The sequence below is a fragment of the Musa acuminata genome, chromosome BXJ1-8 (assembly GCF_036884655.1).
Source record: "Musa acuminata AAA Group cultivar baxijiao chromosome BXJ1-8, Cavendish_Baxijiao_AAA, whole genome shotgun sequence".
In the NCBI taxonomy this organism is placed as follows: domain Eukaryota; kingdom Viridiplantae; phylum Streptophyta; class Magnoliopsida; order Zingiberales; family Musaceae; genus Musa; species Musa acuminata.
The window spans coordinates 32,141,677-32,166,262 of NC_088334.1; the positions used below are offsets into that span (position 1 = coordinate 32,141,677).

The following is a 24,586-nucleotide window of genomic DNA, read 5'->3' on the forward strand; positions in this document are numbered from 1 at the left end:
CTCTATTCTTCCAAGTTCTGAGTTGTAAAGAGAGGAGAGAAAATTCTGTAAGGGTTGTCTCCTAAGCCCGTCAAAAGGAGTGAAACTGTAAAAGGGTGGTTGGCCTTCGCCTATTGAAGGAAGGCCTCTAGTTGACGTCGGTGACCTCGTCGGTGGAGGAAGCCAAAAGTGGAGTAGGTCAAGATTGACCGAACCACTCTAAATCTCGGTTTGCATTTACTTTGAGCATTTTATCTTTACTGCAAACCTCCTAAATAGCTACTGCCTTCTGCGCTTTTATGAACGAGTTTCTAAGTTCAGAGCTTTCCGAATCTGCGTTTAGACGTAAATCAGCTTTTTCGTACGATCATTACATTTCAGTTTACGTTTACGTTTTGATTTCAATCATAACGGCAAACTTCCTTCTGCGCATTTATAAAACATATCTCAAAGTTCAGTATCTTCAAAATTGGCATTTAGACGTAAACCGGTTTTATCGTACGAACGTCGCATTTTAGTTTGTGCTTGCATTCTGATTTTCATCATAAACTGCAAACTGCCTTCGTAGATTTACTTTAACGTCATCTCGCTTAATCTTAAGTTAAAGTAATCTTAGAATCGGCTTTTACATCGAAATCATTTTTATCAAACGAACGCAGTTTCGTTTTAATAGTGAAAGATTTCCGCTACACTAATTCACCCCCCCCCTCTTAGTGCTCTTGATCCTAACAATTGGTATCAGAGCCCAGTTTTTCTCATTTCGGATTTACACCCGAGAGAAATGGCTCTTCATGGCTTTCAAGAGGGTTTTTTGGTCTTTCGTCTATCGTTGTTTAACGGATTGGACTACACTTATTGGAAAACTCGAATGAGAGTTTTCTTGATTTCTATGAATTTGGATTTATGGAATATCATTGAAAACGGTTTTCAACTTCCCTCTAAACCGATGAACGAATGGTCGGATTTGGAGAAGAAGTATTTTTCTTTAAACGCAAAGGCTATGAATGACTTATTTTGCGCTTTGGACAAAAATGAGTTCAATCGGATTTCTACATGCAAAACGGCTTTTGACATTTGGCGAATACTTGAAATCACGCATGAGGGAACTAGTAGAGTCAAAGACTCGAAAGTTAACATTTTATTGCATGATTTTGAGCTTTTTCGAATGCAACCAAGCGAGACTATAGGCGACATGTACACCCGTTTCACGGATGTCGTCAATAGTTTAAGAGCTCTTGGAAAATATTTTTCGGATTTTGAGCTCGTAAACAAGATTTTGCGTTCTCTTTCTAAAATGTGGGATTCAAAAGTAACTGCAATACAAGAAGCTAAAAACCTAAACAACTTACCACTTGAAGAGCTAATTGGTTCGTTGATGACATATGAAATGGTGCATAATGCACATGATGAACAGGAAGGATTTGGAACTCCGGACAATTGAATACCACTTAAGCGATGACTCAAGTGATGAGGACAATGATGAACTTAAACTTCGAACACTAAATCTTAATAAGTTTATTAAACAAAAATCTAAAATAGACTATGAACTTGAACGAAGGAAGAGGCCAAAGAAGAGGAAGGCAACCAAGGATGAATCAAGAACTTCCAAAGGTGAAACGGCGAATTGGGCTTTGACGGGCTTCGACTACAAGGTAAGTAACTCAACTCCCTTAATTTATTTCGAAATTACATGATGCTCTTCATAATGCATTTTTTAGTATAGAATTAATTTTCCTGAAAATTACATGTTTAAAAAAAAAAGTTGATGAAAATGCAAAATTTATGATCATGCTAGTAGTTCTGAAAATAATCACGAAAAATACATATTTTATGATAAACAAACAAAATGATTTTGATTGAAAATATGAAATCATGCTTGATGATATAATGATGTTTTGATACCATGATTTTATTCTATGCATGAGATTTTAAAAATCATGTTTATTTGTTTTATAATTATGGATGATGAATCTTGCGATTTTTGATTTTCACGGTAATGAAAGTGTCTTATTGATCTTTGTCATAATAAAACTTGCACTTTCGATTTTAAAACATGCTACATGTTTGGCATAGATGAAATAAAATCATATGAATTAAAACAACTAAAGAGAGAAAAGTATTTTTCTTGAAAATTTATTTTTCTCTACCTTATTGACTTTTTCACTAAGAGATTAATAAAATTATCTATGCCATTTTGAATCTCTTGAAAGTAATGTTGAGAATTATCGAAATCATGATCTTAAATTCCCATGATTTATAACTTGAAATCATTTATGAATCAAGATCACCTACTTTGTGTTCTTGTTGAAATTTATTGAAATGAATCGTGATTTCTTGGAATTATAACTTGAGAATTCTTTTTATAAATCAAAATAACTTACTATGATTCTTTCTTTTTGCTATTTGAGTTATCTAAAAAGAATCATAATATGTCTCTTAATATTCATAATTTGTCTACATGATTCGTAAATCTCATTACCAATTCTTCTTGATATTCCTTATGTGATGATATGAATACATGAAATATTCATTAATTTATTTTGATGTATACAAATGAAAAGTTATGATCATGCATGGTATGATATAATTTGACAAAATTGATACCATCATGATATGAAGCATTTATGATTTGCAATGATGCATGCAATACTTGAGCTTTTTAATTATGATGTGATGTATTGCATATGATGTAAATCATGATTTAAAATGCTATGAGTTGTTACTAAAATGATGTATTATAAATGTTGATTTAATGTCATGAATACTCTAAATGATGAATGTTTGGTGTCATGATCAAAATGTTGATAAATAGTTAAAAATTTAAGTATCATGTATAATATGCTCATAATATTGATTGATTTATTCAGTATCATGCATGAATGAAATATAAGGTTTTTGAAATTGTGCATGTTCGAATTTGAAAATATAATGATGCACAAATAAGATTGAAACTTACCTTTGTCATAATCTGAAAATTGAAAAAAGGGTCTTCCCTTCTTTTTGACAATGACAAAGGGGGAGCAAGAATTTCTAGTGTGGACATCATGAAAAGAGGCAAACTAGCTAGCTTACGCAATTCAAGATGAAAGCAAAAATTACATTCCTCTAAAGAGAAGATGCAAATGTAACACTTGCCAAATTGTTTGCTTGCCTCATGTAAAACATTATCTCTTGCTAGTTTGGCATTTTGCTAGCTTGCACTTTGCAAAGAAAGCAAAAATGACACTTCTCAAAAGAAAAGAAAGAGCTTGTTATCTTGAACATCACAAGCTTGCCAAACAAAAATTGCAAAAGTGCTATCTTGCCTATCTCAAGAAGCAAAACTTGCAACTTGCACATTGCAATAGGAAGCAAGAATCATAAGCTTACACAAGAAAGCTATCTTGCATTTGCTTTCGAAATTTTTGCTAGCTTGTATGTAGTAAAACTTGCATATCGTAAAATTGGCTAGCTTTTAGTATAAAGAGAAGCAAATAGTTGCTATCTCAAGAAAATTAAACATGCTAAACTTACACCTTGCAATGGAAGCAAAATTGCAAGCTCAAACATTGCAAAGGAAGCAAAAATTTGCTAGCTTGCAACTTGCATATTTCAAGAAGCAAGAGTTGCCTTCTTGAACATCTCTAAATTGCTAGCTTGCATGTTCTAAAAGTGCTATCTTGTATGCTGAAAAACCTGCATATCTAAAACTTGATAGCTTGAATGTTCTAAGCATGATGTAACACATTGCTAAATTTTCTGGCTTCAAAACTGCATGATGATAAACCTTGATATTATGTTTTTCATGTAATAAGTTGAACCAAAATCACAAACACTTGATTATGGTACTTCTCCTTTTTGTTGATGACAAAGGGGGAGAAGTATGTTGATGATATGACATGTTATGCATAAGTTTATGCATAAGTTCATGATGACGTGTTCCAAGTATTCATGATGAATATTGCAATGACTTGAATTCAGTTTGAATTCAAGATTCTATCAATATGGCATATTGATAGGGGGAGTTTGTTTAAACTCCGGGAGTTAAGGTTAACTCCGTCATCAAGTAGTTGTCATCATAAAAAAGGGGGAGATTGTTGAATCTCGTATTTTGATGATGAAACTACTTGATATATGTTTATGATTTGATCTGCGTTTTGAGTGACGCAGGATGCTTCGATCAGGATGAGACAATTAAAGCAGGAAAATCATGTTGTGCCGGAGGAACATGTCAGAAGATTGGACGTCGGGCCGGTGAATCGGTCGACGTATCGACAGAAGGCTTCGGGCCGTGGACTCAGGCATCGGGCCAAGAAGAGCGGGTATTGTGCCAAGGATATCGGAGTTGCGGAGTCAACTGACCGATTGGGCAATAGGCTGCAGGAAAGGACGATGCGCCGAAGAATCGGACGAAGCGTCGAGGGACCAATGACATGCCGGACAACTTGGTTAATTGCTTAGGATTAATTGTCTCGATCGAAGTTTTGTTTTACATGTGCAGGATTAACTACGATGGAAGTAAGACATGCAGCAGGAGTTGCGTCGGAATCAAGATAACGATCACGTTGGGAGTTCGAGAGTTCGACGGAAGTTCGGACGGTCGTCGGAGGTTCTGCGGGAACAAATCCGAGAAGTCCATTAGCTTGCCAAAGAAGCTCATCGGAACTCGCCAAGTGGATCGTCGCAAGTCCAGGAGTTTGCCGGAAGTCCGCAGGAGTATCACCGAGGGTTCATCGGATGATCGACGGAAGTTCGCCGGAAACTCACCGGAAGAAGCGATTGATGCACCAAAGCAAGCTACAGAAATTGTCTTAGGATTTATCGTAGTTAGCACAATGATTAAGTTGGAAATGGGAGGTGATCCCATTAGCTTAATCTTGGGGCAATTGGGCCCCTGAAAAACCCAAATTGGGCCGAATGGATCTACCCATTCGGACCCTGATTGCTGTGGGAGGTGCAACCGCCCAAGCCAGGAGGTAGCACCGCCTGAGCTAAGTCTCCCAAGGAGACTGGGCGGTGCAACCGCCCCAGCCAGGAGGTGGCACCGCTTGGGCTCAGTCTCTGAGCGAGACTGGGCGGTGCAACCGCCCCTAACAAAGGTGGCACCACCTGGGCTCGGTCTCCGAGCTCTAGTTGAGCGGTGCAACCGCCCTAGTCAGGAGGTGCAACCGCCTGAGCTCAGTCTTTGAGCTCTGGCAGGAGGTGCAACCGCCCCTGACAGGAGGTGGCACCGCACAGAGGCTCAGTCTTCGAGCTCTGCCAGGCAGTGCAACCGCTCCAATCAGGAGGTGCAACCGCCTGATCCCGGAATTTCGGAAATTGACAGTTTTGAGCTCCAAATTTGAACTGAGTTGGGGCCTATAAATACCCCACCCCTTCAGCACTAAAAGGGCACAGATATACACTGAAATCTTGATCCTTTTTTGTGATTCTTAGAGCTCAAAATTATTGTAAAGGCCAAAAGTTCTCCTCCCTCTGTTCTTCCAAGTTCTAAGTATTAAAGAGAGGAGAGAAAATTCTATAAGGGTTGTCTCCTAAGCCCATCAAAAGGAGTGAAACTGTAAAAGGGTGGTTGGCCTTCGTCTATTGAAGGAAGGCCTCTAGTTGACGTCGGTGACCTCGTCGGTGGAGGAACCCAAAAGTGGAGTAGGTCAAGATTGACCGAACCACTCTAAATCTCGGTTTGCATTTACTTTGAGCATTTTATCTTTACTGCAAACCTCCTAAATAGCTACTGCCTTCTATGCTTTTACGAACGAGTTTCTAAGTTCAGAGCTTTCCGAATCTGTGTTTAGACGTAAATCGACTTTTTTGTACGATCATTACATTTCAGTTTCCATTTACGTTTTGATTTCAATCATAACTGCAAACTGCCTTCTACGCATTTATAAAACATATCTCAAAGTTCAGTATCTTCAAAATTGGCATTTAGACGTAAACCGGTTTTATCGTACGAACATCGCATTTCAGTTTGCGCTTGCATTCTGATTTTCATCATAAATTGCAAACTGCCTTCGTAGATTTACTTTAACGTCATCTCGCTTAATCTTAAGTTAAAGTAATCTTAGAATCGGCTTTTACATCAAAATTATTTTTATCAAACGAATGCAGTTTCGTTTTAATAGTGAAAGATTTCCGCTGCACTAATTCACCCCCCCCCCCTCTTAGTGCTCTTGATCCTAACAAACAAAATGTACATGTGCCTTTACGAGTCAATATGATGCAAGCAACAATCTCTCACAAATGTATTCAGATTTGGAATGAAATGAAAGCAAGAGTATACCAGGATTCCAAGCAATCATATGTAGCTCAATTCAAATATAAGGTTAAATAAATTCAATATCCAAAGGAATGAAACTAGAATAGGCACATATCGAAAGCAAATACGGAACAATGGGATATACATGTGCCTATATGTGTCAATGCGATGTAGCATAAACGTTACACAAAAATGTTTCAAGAATGTAAATAATTTATAGGCAAGAGCAAACCAAAATTCAAGCACTAACATAAGCCTCAATTGAGCGAAGGGGACTGAATGGAATCTATTTCCAAATGAATGAAACAGAATACGCGAAATCGACCAAAGCTCGATTTCTGTCGGGATTCAAGAGGCACATTGAACAAATATTTCAGATTATCAATTATGCTCCAATACCCTCAAGAAGGCTATTGTCGAAAGATATATCAATCTATTTTCTGTTGAAACAAGTTTCGTATGAATCATGGTTTCCAACAAGGAGTTACCTTTGATTTGGTAACACAAGGTCAAAAACAAAATCACTGTTTTGCAGAATTCATAGGGTCAGATTCAACAGATAATAGGGTAGACATTTGAATTCCAAATTTTTCAATCAATATATCAAAAAAAAGGTTTACAAGTCTAGTTTCAAATAAAATCAGTTTGGTATAAATCAGAATTTCCAACAGGGACTTATAGGCATTTTAGCATCAAAAGGTCATAAATTTTGATCCCTGTTTTGCAGCATCCATAAGCTCATTTGAAAACAGACTTTTGGGTAAGTATTCGATGTCCAAAATTTTCAAAATCAGAGTCAAAAGAAAGGTACAAGAGTCTACTTTCAAATGAATAAGGTCTTGCCTAAATCCACGTTTTGTGCTAAAAATTATGGCTGAAACAACGTATAGGGGTCAGTTTACCGAAAAATTTTAGATCCATGATTTTTGTATCTAACAAGAGAAATATCAAGTTCTAGGCTGAAATCTTTCGAATAATTCAGAATAAATATGAGATCAAAGACTAATAATTCTGTAGGATGGGATTAGAACACTTGCCTTTGAGAATTATGATCCTAAATGAGAAGATTTGAGCAAGAAACCTCAAAGCCCCAAATTTTTTTTCTTCTTCTTCCACGCAGCTGCCTCCTCTGGTTCCTTATGAACGAAGGTAGAGAGGCTTAATCGGTGGAATTTGTAATTTTGTATATTTTGCAGTTTAGTCCTTGTATTATTATATTTACGATTAGGTCCTCAGGGTTTACAAATAGGTCCTCAGATTTTTTTTTGAACAAATCCCCCAAATCTTATAAATAAGTTCTCAGATTCATACTTTTGCTCTTTTATCAAATTTTATAAACGGGGCGCAAAAAAAAGTGCAACACGAGGACTTCCCGGGGGTCACCCATCCTAATACTACTCTCGCCCAAGCACGCTTAACTTCAATGTTCTAATGGGATCCAATGCTTTAGTGCTGATATGATCTCAATCATTTTGTGTGTGTCATCCCTCGCCTTTGTGCACGTCGCGGTCGGCGTATCACCGCAAATTTCTTGCTGGAGAGGTTTTCGTTGCTCGGGGTGCAAAAAGGAGCACAACACGAGGACTTCCCAATGGGTCACCCATCCTAGTATTACTATTCATTAAGCACACTTAACTTTAGAATTCTGATGGGATCTAATGCTTTAGTGATAGTATGATATCACTCGTTTTATGTGCATCGTCCCTCTCCTTTGTGCACGTCGTGGACGGCGTATCGACGACCGAAACCATCACCTCGGAGGTCTACGGGAGAGGTTTTCATCGCTTGGGGCGCAAAAAGGAATGCAACCGAGGACTTCCCAAGGGTCACCCATCCTAGTACTACCCTCGCCCTAGCACGCTTAACTTCAAAGTTCTGATGGGATCCGGTGCTTTAGTATTGGTATGATTGCACTTATTTTGCATGCGTCGTCCCTCGCCTTTGTGCACGTCGCGGCGGCGAGTCGACGACCGGAGCCCCTTGTGCGCCCCGAAACCTCTCGAACGATCTTGGAATCACTATTGCTGGCTCTCTCCGATGCCCACGAGGCCGACGGCATATCGGACATGGCAAGTCCGCACCAAAACCATTGGGACTTTGTCGAACGAACTCAGAATCGCTATTGCGACCCCAATCTGGAAAGCTCTCTCCGAGCCCCACGAGACTAATAATGTAGCGGTCACGGCAAATTCCGAACCCATCGCTCGGGGCGTAAAAAGGAGTGCAACATGAGGACTTCCAAAGGGGTCTCCTCCCATCCTAGTACTACTCTCGCCCAAGCACGCTTAACTTCGAAGTTTTGATGGGATCCGGTGCTGGTTGAACCATATACCTGATCATATATTCAATTTTATGCTTAGTCATATGAATTAAATTGTATCTAGCCATATAGGCTAAGTCACGCTTGGCCATATTAGGCAATACTTTGCCACATAAGTTGGGACATGTATAACTATATGCATTGGATGCTACATGGGCTAGATTATACTTGACCATATATGATGAGTCATACCTAACCACATGGGTTGATTTGGTCAATTAACTTAACTCATGCTAGACCCCTAATTGACCTCACTTATTAAATTAGATTTTAATATTTTAATTATTAAAAAGTAACTCAAATTCATGAATTTAAATAATTTAGATTCATGGTCTTAAATTTAAAACTAATTAATTTATAAAAAATTCATACATAATTCTTAAAAAATAGATATGTTTAATTCAATGAATTAGAACTATTATGTTAATAAAAAATAAGAATTTAATAATTAAGTTAATCTACAAATTCATTTAAACTTAAGAGACTATTATAAATTAAATAATCATTCTAACATCATAAATTAATTATTATTATTTATTAATCATAAGATTTTAAATTAAAAATATTATTATGTATTATAAAATTCTAACAATCTTAATATTAAATATTTCAAAGTATGAATCAAAGTCCATCAAAAAAAAAAAAAAAAAAGAGGATCCTACCTCTCCTCAAGGAATTATTTCTTTAATTCTTCTACTTCTAACCTAAACGAGGAAAAGAGGAGGAACCCTTATACTACACTATTATTTTATTATTATTTTACTTTTATACATAAAGATAGAATTATAATATTTATTTCTTATGGGTCACTGATAAAAATAAAATTTGAATAATTTTTTTTCTAAAAATCATATCACTCATTAGAAAATAAATTAATTAATAAAAATATTAATTTATCTATGTAATTAAAAAAAATTAATTTTAATTATTTTTTAACTATACTACACAAATAATAAAGTTAATAATTTATATTAAATAATATATTATTTATGATAATTAATTTACAGTAAGGGAGAAAAATTATCAGTAAATACACTAATGTTTATGTTTTAAGTGTAGAAAAATTTGATCTTAATGAAGAATCATAAAGAATATGTGTCAGACATATTACTTGATCATTATAGGCAAATAAAATATAAAATTAGAACAAAGTACTTGAATGCGAATGCCACTTTTCAAGAAAACATAAAAATTGTCCAATACAATTCCACACGATCATTGGAAATGGTTGGTTGACTATTTGAATCCTAAAAATTTTTAGACAAATTCTTTCTATTCATATCATAATTTCAGCTTATATTTAAAATATTTATTAGCTAATTATTGAATTATTCATAGGAAATGATTTCAAGGAACTCGACTAATAGATCATATCAATGAGCCACACTTCAAATTTTGAATAATTGAAAGATGAAGAGATATATTTTTAAAGTATCTCATTGATTTTTTGTTATTATATTTGATACTAATATATATTTTTAATGTTAAACAAAACGCATAGGTAAGGAACCATCCAAGAAAGAGTTTTTTCAGTTAACACACAAGAACAAAAAGAGTAAGAAATGTTGTTGATGATCGTACAAAAGAAGTCATTGCATGAATAATTTATTATTGTTTCTGTTTATATATCATCAAATGATACTTATTTAAAAATATTATGTTGTTAATGTAGGAAAAATACAACGAGATGATTGTTAATCTACATACGGAATATTCATTCTCATTTATAAATAAAGATAGATATTTGAAAGAGTTTCGGGACAAAGAAAAGCATGGCCAAATAAAAGAAAATTGCATCGTGCACAAGATAGTCAAAAGCTATGTGCATAAAATTAAGGCAAAGATGAATGCAAAAGTGGGAGAGCAAAATGAAAGAGTTAGTCGACCAACAACAAAGTACGGAAAAGATGTTGAAAGATGCAGTGATTCAGTTAAGTGCTACTTCATCTACTCAAAAGGAATGTAACGAATATGTTAATTATTAATCATTAGATATAACTACGAAGTATTTTTATATTTCTATTCATGATTGGTTGGATTCTATTTGCTTTAAATATGCTTAAATGATTAGTTCTTCACCCATATATTTTAGGTGTTCATGTCAGTATAAAATATGTAATCATGTTGTTTGTCTATAATGCGAAAAAAATTTTCATATCAGAATCTGAAATCAAATAATAATATATCTAAAAAAATATTATGATACGTATCTTTCATTATTATTTAGAAAAGATCTACAAGCATATCATCATTGAATCTTAGATGTTAATATGTAAGAAGAACTAGATTCACCTTCTCCTTTTTTTTTTTTTTTCTATTCTTTCACAGGATCACTATAATTGATGGATTCAGAAACAGAGAGAATATCTGTAATCTCTTCACTATGTCATGCACTCTTATGATGTTATGTTTTTGTGATGTGTCCCTAGAAGATCTTGTCTATTTATAGGTGAGAGTAGAAGGTTTAAGATAAGTAATTAGGAAAGTTCTTTCAACAAAGACGTCTCCTAATAAATATTGCTTTAATTAAAATTTTTTCTATTAACTAATAATCATAATTAGAATACAATCATATATATATATATATATCTTACCTAATTAAATAGAACTTTTTTTTCTGTCGTTATATTCTTTATATATATATATATATATATATATATATATATATATATATATATATATATGATGCATATGGTTGAAGCATATAATTGATCCTTAATTGCTGCTACTTCTCAATCTTCGGTGTGTCGCTGTTGATGATCATATCCTACTTCCATCATGATCATTTATTGTAATTCTACACTGGGGTTCTGATAACAAAGTCTTAATTATGATGATTTTGATAATTCACAGTGATAATTTAAATTTAGGAAGCCTAAAGATCATATTCCCTATGAGCAACCTTGGCTTCTTTTCATTGATTTCGTGTGTTCCACTGTGTTTATCGAGGAGGAATGCCATGGAGCTTGTGCATCTTATTTTATATTCTTTTATTATCAACATAATGATTTATCTTTATGTAATTATATAATTATAATTTCATGTAGCATGCAGAAGAGAATAATGTAGAAAGGAGTGCCGAAGACAACATAGTTTTTTTTTATATATATATTCTTTTATTGTCCACTTAACAATCTTTTGTAGGTTGCAAAAGACAATATAGTTTTTTTGGTTTTAAGATGATGCGGACTTTGTGGTCGTCTCAAATCTAATATTGATTTTTGGACAAAATGATATTTGACCTTGTGATTGTATTATCTTTAATATTGATGTGAATTTTTTTTTTATTATTAAAAATTCTGGTATGATTTTCAAATTATTAAAAATTGATAGGTTGTCAAAAATTAAAAATTGATTCTCATTGTGTTATTTCTAATTAAATAAAAATTTTAGTGACATGTTAGTTTATCACTAAATTATCATCATTTTTTTTTATTTAATTAGAAATTAACGACGTATCTAAGTTATTACTATAATGTTTTCACCAAGATATCAGGTGACAAAATTGTCCATCACCAAATATTGTCACAAAAATATCATTTCATCAATTTATTTATTTATTTTTATTGATATAATTTAAATTCATAAATAAATAAATAAATAAAAACTGTCACTAAAAATCATAATTTATTCTTGTTTCATCATTAAAATTTTTTTAATTACGGGACCCAAGTTGGTGACAACTCTCATTCCATCATTAAATCTCTTAGTGATAATTTATTTTTGTTTGTTTTTATGACAACTTTTATCCATTACCAATGATTATTTTTTGTTATAGTGGAGTTGCCACATTGAGGAATAAAGGAACAGTGGAATAGCATTATGCATCAATTTTTAACAATCCTGCCAAACATGGGCCTCCAATAGAAAGAAAGGATACTTTGTGCTTTAAAAGACTAAAGACTCTGAGCCCAAACTAAAGACTAAAATACTTCGTGTTATCGGGTTCTCGGGTTCGGTTTCATGAGATGCTGAGCCGTCCAGCCGAAGCGGTTCGCTAACAGAAAGCACCGGGTCGTGTGGAGAGGGGGCGGAAGAACCGGGCGTCGTGCGCCACTCGTGGCCGCGCGCTAAACGGGCTTCCTACCATCCCTCCCTCTTCTAACTCCAAACCCCATTCCTCCCTTAAAACAAACGAGATCAAGCCATCGGTCGTAGGAGACAACCCCAGAGAGAGATCCCAAGAACAAGTTGGAGACCGATCCATCGTCTGGTCCGCCTGTCCATTTCTCGTGTGGTAAAGAACGAACATACTCGTCTAATTCTGTGCTGCTTTCTCTTGCTGCACATGTGTTTGTGCAAATAGCTGTGGTTTCTTACCAGTGTCTATTCTATCCATTTCTCGTATCTTGTTTTGTTCATCTGCTTTTTCTTATTCTTCTCTTCTTTAATTTAATTGCTGATCAAGTTACATTACAGTGAAGGCCATAAATTTTGTGTTTATCTGTTCTTGGTTACCTTTAGGAATTTGGGGATCATGACTGCTTTGTTCATCTGATGGTCGTGCTATATATTAGTTCAGTTTATTATATCAGTATATTTAGCTTCTCTCAATCATCTTGGAAGATGATGATGGGGTTGACCTCGTTGGCGATTGCTACATTAACTATGTTCTTTATTTTATGGATCTTAGTTGTCGGTAGAAATTTACCCTCAAAAGATTGTAGATTCAAATAAGGGTGTCTAGATTGCTGATCATTTTAAGGTTTTGTTTATTTCCAACTTGCAATATCTGGATTCCCTCATATCATATGTTGACATGCCCATGGTTGTTGATTGCTACGTTTGCCAAAGTATGTAGCAGTCCAACACTATGAGCCTTTTTAAAAGCCTGAAGAGACTTTTAACTCTATATAGATTGCTTCATTTTTTTACCTATAATTGGATGGGAGACTAGTGTTATTTGCCAAGCTGTGTTGTATTAATGCTTTTGAATGTGATTGTGTCATTGTTTAACAAACTCTAATAGGAAATAGAATCTTCATTACTTTTGAACATGTACCAGGACATAGGAAGCATCAGCACATAGGAAATAAATCAATGACTTGTTAATCTAACAAACTCTAATCTTGTCTCCATTATTGACCATATATATTGCAAATGTAATTCTGTTATTTTTTCATTTGGTGCCTGTCAGATATAAAGATGGCAGATGCTTGATTGTCTATTTTAGGTTGTCCTTCATCTTTAAAGGAAATAATGGAGTTGACTGCATTGGCGATTGTACATTTGCTGTGTTCTGTAATTTCTGGATCTAAGTTGTAGATAGAAATTTACCCTAAACATAAAGATGCAAATATTGGTGATTGCCACAGAGTTTTGTCTATTGTGATATCAATACTTGGTTTGCCTCAAATAATGTATTTACATGCCAGCTTAAAGAATCAATTCCCTCATTTGCCAAATCATGAGGATGTTTGACCTTATATGCTGGGGTAATCTGTCCTGAAGAGACTTTTGTCTCCATATAATTCATTGCATTCTACTTACAATCGGATTGGAAATCAAGGTTATTTGCCAAGTCATGTTAAGTTTATTGCTTAAAATGTTCTTATGCTTTGTTTTTTAACCTTGAAATGTATTTTAAATAAATTGTCTTTTGTACCTGTGCTGTGGCTAGTAAAGTTCTCAAAGTAATTAGTATTGAGCAGTAGAATTGTTACTACCACTGTACCAGTCTTGATTGCTTTCAAAGTTATACCAGGAAATACAAAGTGTCAGTCAATAGGAAATGAGTCAATGACTAATTAATATAACAATTCTTTGAACTTATATCCATTACTAGTTATATACATTCACATGTAATTCTCTTCTGTTTGTTCCTTTTTGTCTGATGGATAGTTCTTCATCTCAAGCTGGTATTCATCTTTCCTGTCAGAGATAGAAGATGGCAGATGGTGAAGATATTCAGCCTCTTGTATGTGACAATGGAACTGGAATGGTTAAGGTACAACCTGAAGATTGCTTTTTATGACATGTTTCCATAAATCTCAGGCTGTTTACTGTTCATACATTGTTCACGAAGATGATAATGATATAGTTCTGTTCCGAAGCTCTAAAATGCTTAAACCTAATGCTATTAACTTCATCTTTTGTCATCTAACCATTAGCCAATTTTGAATTTCTCAGAGAGCTTCTCCTCATAGTTCACTGTTGACTTAGCCTTTAAACATTGTGTGCTGTCATTCTTTAGGCTGGTTTTGCTGGAGATGATGCCCCAAGGGCTGTTTTCCCAAGCATTGTGGGACGACCACGTCATACTGGAGTGATGGTAGGCATGGGCCAGAAGGATGCATATGTAGGAGATGAGGCTCAATCTAAACGAGGCATTCTGACACTGAAATATCCGATTGAGCATGGCATTGTGAGCAATTGGGATGACATGGAGAAAATTTGGCACCATACTTTCTACAATGAGCTTCGTGTGGCACCAGAAGAACATCCTATTCTTCTTACTGAAGCACCTCTTAACCCCAAGGCCAATCGTGAGAAGATGACTCAAATCATGTTTGAGACCTTCAATGCTCCAGCTATGTATGTTGCAATCCAAGCTGTTCTGTCTCTTTACGCTAGTGGTCGAACAACAGGTAATCCAGTCATTCACCTTGATGAATCACTCTCTTGACCATCTCTAGTAGACATGTAAACATGTCTTTTTTATTTTTTTGAGGGAATTGGAATACCTGTGCATGTTTGTAAACCATGAACCCTGTTAACTTGGTGAACTTTTTTTAGTTGAAATAGCATCTCTTTTCAGTAAGTGCTTAGATTTGCTACTTATATTCAGCTATTCATGTATATGTCTACAAGCTGGATGATCTTTGTGATGCCTGAATATTAATTTAGGATTACATGATTTCTGCAGCATATATATATGGAAGGAATTTTTTTTTTCTTTTGCATTATTGAATCACTAATGAAGAAGTAAAATTAAACTCGACTGATCACTGATATGCACAGGTATTGTGCTCGACTCTGGTGATGGTGTCAGCCATACAGTTCCAATATATGAAGGCTATGCACTTCCACATGCCATCCTTCGCCTGGACCTGGCAGGCCGTGACCTGACTGACGCTCTCATGAAGATCTTGACAGAGCGTGGCTACTCCTTCACCACCACGGCAGAGCGTGAAATCGTTCGTGACATCAAGGAAAAGCTGGCATACATTGCTCTTGACTATGAACAAGAGCTGGAGATGGCAAAGACCAGCTCATCTGTGGAGAAGAACTATGAGTTGCCCGATGGGCAGGTCATCACCATCGGTGCCGAGCGGTTCCGCTGCCCTGAAGTGCTCTTCCAGCCATCCATGATTGGGATGGAAGCTGCAGGCATACATGAGACCACATACAACTCCATCATGAAGTGTGATGTGGACATCAGAAAGGATTTGTATGGAAACATTGTGCTGAGTGGAGGATCCACCATGTTCCCAGGCATTGCTGATAGGATGAGCAAGGAGATCACTGCACTGGCTCCAAGCAGCATGAAGATTAAGGTGGTTGCTCCCCCGGAAAGGAAGTACAGTGTTTGGATTGGAGGATCCATTTTGGCTTCTCTTAGCACATTCCAACAGGTGTATACCCTACTACTTGAAACCACATAATAGATGCTCATATCTGGTTATCTTGACAAAATCTTGCATTCTTGGAATCACTCTTGATGACAAGCTACTGTCCGTTGCAGATGTGGATTGCAAAGGCAGAGTATGATGAGTCTGGCCCTTCCATTGTGCACAGGAAATGCTTCTAAATCTTCTTCTACATGGGGAGTAGCAGAACAATAAGATGATGAAACAACACAACTGACATGAGAGAGTAGTTCAGTTTGGAATTTTACCTGGATGCTGTTCTTCCTCAACCAAATATTTGTCTGTCTCTCTCCTCTCTCCTTGGATGGATGTTATGACTTGCTTTGCTTGATTTTATTTTGATTCTGTACTCGAAGGATGGTCAATAATTCTGAACCAGATATCATTTTGAGTATGTTACCTTATTATTTTTGTTTAATAATTGCAATTGCCGGTGTTGTCTTTCACTTTGCTTATGGTTCTATTCAAATGTTGTTCATGCAAAAGGCTAGCCAGGAGGTCTGTTTATTATTATTATTATTATTATTATTATTACTATTACTATTATTGCCAATTTAGATCTGAACTTCTCAAGTAAATAAATGAATAATTTATCTAAATCTGTTAAAGAATCGTAACAAAACAGGCGGCTATATATATGACTTTTTTGACACTTGAAGAACATAAGGTCATCGATAATAAAATAATTTTTGTGATTTCCTAGCGACGAGCTATTCTTATTAGTCAACGAAGGATTCAACATTTTTATGGGGTTATCTTTTCGCAGAATCATGTACGAGGTGTCACAACTTGTAACAAATGTGAATTATCTGTGAGCTTCACCACCTCGGCCATGAACCGAGTCCACTTTTCAATAGCTAATGCCGAGGAGGCAGGTAGGCATGCACAAGTTCTGCTGCTTTGATCACTATCCAAGCCGAAAGGAAAAGAGAAGCAGATGCCATTCCCTTCTTTTCATAGTTTACACAATCCAACCTACATCAACGGATAATAGAGAGAGAGAGAGAGAGAGAGAGAGAGAAAAGTAAAGATTGCATCGGTTGACAACTTTTCTCTGCTTTCTTTTGGGTGCAATCATTGACATGTGTAGAAGGCCACTTGAAAGGAAAAGAGAAGCATTTCTCAACCCAAGTAAAGAAGGCCATATTGCGTAAGCCTTGTACACCTTTTTGGCTCAGGAAAAAGTTACACTCAGGGGTGCAAGGCGTTTAAATCATAAGTCATCCTCTGCTCTCTTCATGATCTATCTGCCTGGTAATGAATCAATTTGATCAGATCCTTCAGGCTCCCAGTGTGCGTTGATTCTTTTGTCTCCACTATCGATGACAAGTAATCTTCTCTTGGCCAGAAACTGTAGCTTCACAGAGAGATTGAGATCAAACTCTGCTATCTTAACCTTTGTTTTCATGCTCAAGTTAGAAGGCAATGATCAGTGATCCAGAACTAAGATACAAAACCAAGAGCAAAATGTTATTGACAACAGACGCTTCGCAAGTTCGTCTTATCGATTAACTACATGGATAGCTAATACTTCTTCTTCTTCTTCTTCTTCTTCTTCTTCTTCTTCCAGCTATGGAATCTGGGATACATGTATCCTGGTTCATCAGCGTCAACGGCTTAGTAGCGGGAACCAGCAGTCGTGGAAGTAGGACTGGTAGGAGATCATGAACATGAGGAGCACCAAGACAAGCGCGACGCCCCAAGGGGAACCGCCGGCCCGGTGGAAGGAGTCCCTCTCCGGCAAGGGAATAAAGAAGGGCACCCTTAGCCGCTCATCGCTCGACAGCCAGTGGACGACCAGCAGCAGCACCAGCGGCGACATCATGAGCAGGAACTTGAGCTGGTCGAACAAGCTCTCGAACACCGACTCGTAGGCCATGTACCACGAGAGGCCTATGAACATGAAGAGCGTGAGGAGGAAGAGGCACAGGTGGAGCGGCAAGGGAGGAGACTGGGAGTGAGAGGAGTTGTAGTAGTAAGGACTATTCTGATAGTAGTAACCATTAGCCATACTCTCTCTCTCTCTCTCTCTCTCTCTCTTCTCCTCTACAAAATGCTATTACTTCCTCGTTATCTTCTATTCCAGATCGTTCTACAATGGAGGAGAGGAGAAGAGGACGGGTTCTTATAGAGCCAAGGCCCAAGTAAGCCACATGAATCAAGAGAGAAGAGAGAGAAAGAGAAACTGACCAATCCACCATTGACACGTACGACCGACCATGGCGCTCGGTGGGGAATCGAACGAAGCAAAGCTACAGGGAAAGATGGCCGGTGGTGGTCCAATACATTACCTCCTGCTTTTGAAGCGACAACACATCTTGAAACAAAGGCCTTCTCCTGGAACATGACAATGGAACAGACTTGAATCTTCCGCCACAAAACACAGCCATTGAATTGATCTGGCAATATTCGATTGTTGGCAAACACAAGTATCGATTACCTTTTCGATGAAACTGATGCTGATGAGATTAACAAAAATAAATCTGAAAACATCGAAACTGTAAACTAGATTTGGAACCAAAAGAAAACATGAAGAACTTCATGCAGGAAGAGGCAAAAGGGAGAGGAAGGAACAAGTGGTGGTTGATGCAGGAGAGGAGGTTGGCCTACCATAACTCAATGTGAAGGAAGGTTTGGGGCTGACAGTATCAGAGGGTTGAAAGACCTTACCTCACATAACAGGAGGTGAGACTTGTTCCTCGAGGGGAAAGCTGATCTAACCCCACAGTGTCCTGCACTTTTGGTCTAAGTGAAACTATTAACACCCAAAAGATTCCACTTTATCCTTTAGTCCCAATTTAATCAAGGGAAACCAATAATTACAATCATCTATGAACGGGAATCCTAAACTTACGCGGTAATATCTCATTTACTTTACCAGCGGTGGGGCCCTTCCGGTCCCATATTATTCTTCGAATCATTAAACGGGTTAGGCGTCGTTCAACCGACGCCTGGAGGTCAGAATCTTAATTTAAAAAATAAAAATATCTCTTTTAAGGGTTTTTTGGGGGGGAAGTGTCTCCTATTCTCAAAATTCTGTAACACTATTTTTTTTTCTTTTTATATAACTAGAACACCCTCAGCCATCTGCCCTTCTTTTCTTCCTTATCCTAATAGACTTATCCATATGATGAATTGGTCTAGTTATAATATTTTTATATTATATTACAGTACTTTTAATAATATTAAAAAAAATTATAATATATTTTTAACTAATAACTTTCTTATAATTATAAAAAATAATTTAAATAATATAAAAAATTATAAACATAGTTTTTTCGATAAATTTATGAAAAAACTCATAATTTTATGTTTTTCCTATTGAGTACCCTAAATTTAAAAAATTCTTATAGAGTATTATTTTTTTAGAAATAATTAATTTATCCATAATGATCATTGCCTTTCATTGTGCATCCACCCATACTTGATTGTTCCTTTATCGGCGCTTGGCCACACCTCTGCCTTATCGACCACTCCCCTTCGTCTTGGGCTTGGCCACCCGGCACTTAGCAATCCCGCTCACTAATCGTTGCTCATGTTAGGATTGAGAGCACTAAGAGGGGGGGATGAATTAGTGCAGCGAAAATCTTTCAGCGATTAAAAACGAAAGCTGCGTTCGTTCGATAAAAACTATTTTGATGCAAAAGCCGATTCTAAGATTACTTATGATTAAGTACAGTTTACGTCTAAACACAGTTTGCGTCTAAGCGCAGTTTACGCAGTTTGCGTCTAAATGCAGTTTGCGTCTAAATACAGATTGCGTCTAAGCGTAGTTTGCATCTAAGCGCAGTTTGCGTCTAAGCTCAGATTGCGTCTAACCGCAGTTTGCGTCTAAGCGCAGTTTGCGTCTAAGCGCAGTTTGCGTCCAAACACAGTTTTACATCAAAACGTAGTTTACGTCTAAACGCGGATTCGGAAAGATCTGAACTTAGACACTCGTTCGTAAAAGCGCAGAAGGCAGTTTGCAGTTATAAACGGAATCAAAACGTAAACGTAAACTGCAAAGAAACTCGTTCGTAAAAGCACAGAAGACAGTTTGCAGTTATAAATAGAATCAAAACGTAAATGTAAACTGCAATGTAAAGATCGTACGAAAACACCGATTTACGTCTGAATGTAGATTCGGAAAGATCAGAACTTAGAAACTTGTTCGTAAAAGCGCAGAGAGCAGTAGCTATGTAGGAGGTTTGCAGTAATGATAAAGTGCTCAAAATAAAAGCAAACCAGAGATTTAGAGTGGTTCGGTCAGTCTTGACCTACTCCACTTTTGGCTTCCTCCACCGACGAGGTCACCGACGTCAACTAGAGGCCTTCTTTTAATAGGCGAAGGCCAACTGCCCTTTTACAGTTTCACTCCTTTTGACGGGCTCAGGAGACAACCCTTACAGAACCTTTCTCTCCTCTCTTTACAACTCGACTTGAAGAACAGAAAGAGGAGAACTTTTGGACTTTACACAAATTTGAGCTCTTAGAATCACAGAAAAGATCAAGAATTCGGTGTAGGTCTATGCTTTCAGTGCTGAATGGGTGGGGTATTTATAGGCCCCAACCCAGTTCAAATTTGGAGCTCAAATCTGTCAATTCCCGGAATTCCGGGATCAGGCGGTTGCACCTCCTGACTGGGGCTGTTGCACCGCCTGGCAGAGCTCGAAGACTGAGCCTCTGGGCGGTGCCACCTCTGTCAGGGGCGGTTGCACCTCTCTGCCAGAGCTTGAAGACTGAGCTCAGGCGGTTGCACCTCCTGACTGAGGCGGTTGCACCGCCTGGCAGAGCTCGAAAACTGAGCTTAGGCGGTGCCACCTCCTGTCAGGAGAGGTTGCACCGCCCAGTCTCGCTCGGAGACTGAGCCCGGGGTGGTGCCACCTCTTGGCTGGGGCGGTTGCACCGCCCAGTCTCGCTGGGAGACATAGCCTGGGCGGTGCTACCTCCCTGCCTGGGCGGTTGCACCTCCCACAGCAACCTGGGTCCGAATGGGTTGAACCATTCGACCCAATTTGAGTTCTTCAAGGGCCCAATTGCCCCAGGATTAAGCTAATGGGATCACCTCCCATTTCTAACTTAATCAAAGTGCTAACTACGATTATTTCCTAAGACATATTCTACAGCTTGCTTCGGTGCGTCACTCGCTTCTTCCGACGAGTTTCCGGCGAACTTCCGTCGATCATCCGATGAACCCTCGGTGATGCTCCTGCGGACTTCCGGCAAACTCCTAGACTGCGACAATCCACTTGGCAAGTTCCGACGAGCTCCTTTGGCAAGCTTCTGGACTTCTCGGATTTGTTCCCGTAGAACCTCCGACGACTGTCCGAACTTCCGTCAAGCTCTCGAACTCCCAACGTGATCATTGTCATGACTCCGGCGTAACTCCTGTTGCATGTCTTTCTTCCATCGTAGTTAATCCTGCACACATAAAAACAAAAACTTCGATCGAGACAATTAATCCTAAGCAATTAACCAAGTTGTCCGGCATGTCATTGGTCCCTCGACGCTTCGTCCGATTCTTCGGCGCATCGTCCTTTCCTGCAGCCTATTGCCCAATCGGCCAGTTGACTCCGCAACTCCGATATCCTTGGCACAATACCTGCTCTTCTTGGCCCGATGCCCGAGTCCACGGCCCGAAGCCTTTTGTCGATACGTCGACCGATCCACCGGCCCGACGTCCAATCTTCTGACATGTTCCTCCGGCACAACATGATGTTCCTGCTTTAATTGTCTCATCCTGATCGAAGCACCTTGCGTCACTCAAAACGCAGATTAAATCATAAACATATATCAAGTAGTTTCATCATCAAAATACGAGATTCAACAATCTCCCCCTTTTTGATGATGACAACTACTTGATGACGGAGTTAACCTTAACTCCCGGAGTTTAAACAAACTCCTCCTATCAATATGCCATATTGATAGAAACTCTTAGATTCAAAAATCTAAGCAACATGTCATCATAAACGGAGTTAACCTTAACTCCTAGAGTTTAAACAAACTCCCCCTATCAATATGCCATATTGATAGAAACTCTTGGATTCAAAAATCCAAGCAACATGTCATCATAAACTTATGCATAACATGTGATGTCATCAACATACTTCTCCCCCTTTGTCATCAACAAAAAGGAGAAGTACCACAATCAAGTGTTTGTGATGTAAGTTTAACTCATTGCATGAAAAACATAATATCTATTGTTACCATCATGCAAGTTTGCTATCATCAAATGGTAAGATATCAATATGTAAATTGCGATTCAAGTTCTTGATATCTTAACATGATATGACATTCATAGCACCTATTCATATGAATGCTGCTTTTGATATCTCATCATAATATGGCATTCATAACATCTATTCATATTCTTCAAATATGGCACTCATAGTATCAATTTATATATTTCTCCCCCTTTGTCATCAACAACAAGGAGACCGATATAAGCAAATTTTAAATACAAGTGCGATGCCATAAGTTGGTTCATGTCATTTTCCAACAGTGAGTGATAGGATACCAATTATGTAAACATCTCGAGGAAAACATGACAGGGAGATAGCTTTTATTGCTTCTTCCTTTTTATTTGTTATCTTTTTACATGAAGGAGGAAAGCCATATATGAAGTTCAAATTGATAAGATATTAAAGCACACTTCATTTTTGCAAGGATTAAGATATGTAAGTGAGTCAAATCCTTGTATGTAAAAATATCTTCCTTTTATAAGAGGGAATCATCAAATATGTTTCTCGAAAAATATTTTTCACATGATAAGTGCATTTGCTAGATGATTCCATATGTCAAAAATCAATGATTTGAATTAAACTTGATATGACATATGCTTATTAAATTCGGAAGAGGATAATGTATCAAGAAAATCCAATTGTTAGGATCAAGAAAATCCGAAAATAAAATTTGACACTTTCATACATTCGGACAGGGTTTTACTAGAGATATTCAATTACAATCATGAAGGTAAAACATGCTTATTATCATGGAAATTTTTGTATTCAAGCACATAATTTCCAACATGTAATCATGGCAAGTAATTGTATAAAATCATTATGGCAATCAAGTGATTTGATCATTTAATCAAAAAAGTCCGAAAAATAATTTTAACAGGTTTAATCATTCGGACAGATTTTTGCCATAGTTTTTCAAATATAATCATGAAGATAAGGTATGCTCATCATCATGGTAGTATGATAGCAAGTTTACCATATTCAAGCTAGCAAAAAATTTCTACATTTTAAGGCCCGCAAGCTAGCAATTTTGAGATGTTCAAGAAAGCAACTATTGCTTCTTGAAATATAAGTTTTGCTAGATGTGCAAGTTAACTTTTTGCTTCTTGAGATAGGCAAGATAGCATTCCTTGGTGATGTTCAATATAGCTAAGTTCTACATCATGCAAGCTAGTGAATTTTATAACATTTTAGAACATGCATAATCACCAAAGCATCATAAATTTTAATGATATGCAAAATTACAAATTTTGCATGATTGCATTTGTGTGTCTTGAGATTTGCAAGATAGCACTTCTTGGTGATGTTCAAGATAGCAATTTCTTCTCTTTTAAGAAGTGCAATTTTTGCTTTCTTCTTGAATTGTGCAAGCGAGCTATCTCCCCTTTTGTCATTGTCAAAAAGAAGGGAAAAACCCTTTACATCAATTTTTAAATCATGACAAAGGTTAGTATCAATCTCATTTGTGCATCATTATATTTTCAAATTAAAACATGCACATTTTCAAAACATATAAACTCATTATTATATGCATGATTCCAAATCATTATTCATATTATTTCAATCATTGTTTCAATCACCACTTATAGCTTATTATGCACAATATATAAAATCATCTAAAATGATACAATCATTTATTTTCAAAATATTTATCACTATTTTAATGTATGATAATGAAGTATTCATGATACCGAACATTAAATCAATATTTTTTAAGTATTTATCACTTCATTTTAATCATGATTCCAATCATTTATCATTTAAAGCATTCATGATACACATTATAAAAAAAAAACATATGCATCATTCCAAATCATAAATATTTTAAATCATCATGGTATTAATTTGTCACATTGCATTCTACCATGCATGATCGAAGCTTCTCATTTGCACACATCAAAATAAATTCATGAATATCTCATGCATTCATATCATCACTTGAGGAATATTGAAAAGAAATAATTGGGTGATGAGATAAATATTTCATGAATACAAAGAATTGCATAAAAATCATATCATGAATACAAGGAATACAAGTCACAATCATTCAAGAGAAAAATCATCATTCATTTTTAATTCATTCAATTTGATAAATCAAGATCATGATTTTGATAAAACTCATTTCAAATTTAAATCATCAAAATCATTTTTATGGCTCACAAAATTTATAACGTAAATAGATTCATGATTTCATTGATAATATATTTTCCCCCTTTTTAAGTGTTTCATTTTAAGTGGTCGA

The 24,586-nt window shown here is 36.6% G+C and overlaps 2 protein-coding genes and 2 pseudogenes across 4 annotated transcripts; 1 reads left to right on the forward strand and 3 right to left on the reverse strand.

Annotated features, from left to right (window-relative positions):
* Positions 1-7,568: 7,568 nt before the first annotated feature.
* On the reverse strand, positions 7,569-7,686 carry LOC135591761 (5S ribosomal RNA; annotated as a pseudogene).
* A 330-nt stretch (positions 7,687-8,016) lies between these two features.
* LOC135591636 (5S ribosomal RNA) lies at positions 8,017-8,133 on the reverse strand (annotated as a pseudogene).
* A 4,425-nt stretch (positions 8,134-12,558) lies between these two features.
* On the forward strand, positions 12,559-16,572 carry LOC135587721 (actin-like). 3 transcript variants are annotated; one of them, XM_065079428.1, is made up of 5 exons: positions 12,559-12,774; positions 14,379-14,484; positions 14,731-15,124; positions 15,498-16,111; positions 16,222-16,572. In XM_065079428.1, the coding sequence occupies exons 2-5, from the start codon at positions 14,425-14,427 to the stop codon at positions 16,285-16,287; spliced, it is 1,134 nt and encodes a 377-aa protein (XP_064935500.1). In that variant the 5' UTR covers positions 12,559-12,774; positions 14,379-14,424; the 3' UTR covers positions 16,288-16,572. The 3 variants fall into 3 exon arrangements, with proteins under 3 accessions (XP_064935500.1, XP_064935501.1, XP_064935499.1); XM_065079429.1 differs by having other exon boundaries at positions 14,393-14,484; XM_065079427.1 differs by having other exon boundaries at positions 14,416-14,484.
* Positions 16,573-17,735: 1,163 nt separating this feature from the next.
* LOC135680318 (uncharacterized) lies at positions 17,736-18,137 on the reverse strand. Its single transcript, XM_065194197.1, has one exon. It carries the CDS (start codon positions 18,135-18,137, stop codon positions 17,736-17,738), a length of 402 nt encoding a protein of 133 aa, XP_065050269.1.
* Positions 18,138-24,586: the final 6,449 nt, after the last annotated feature.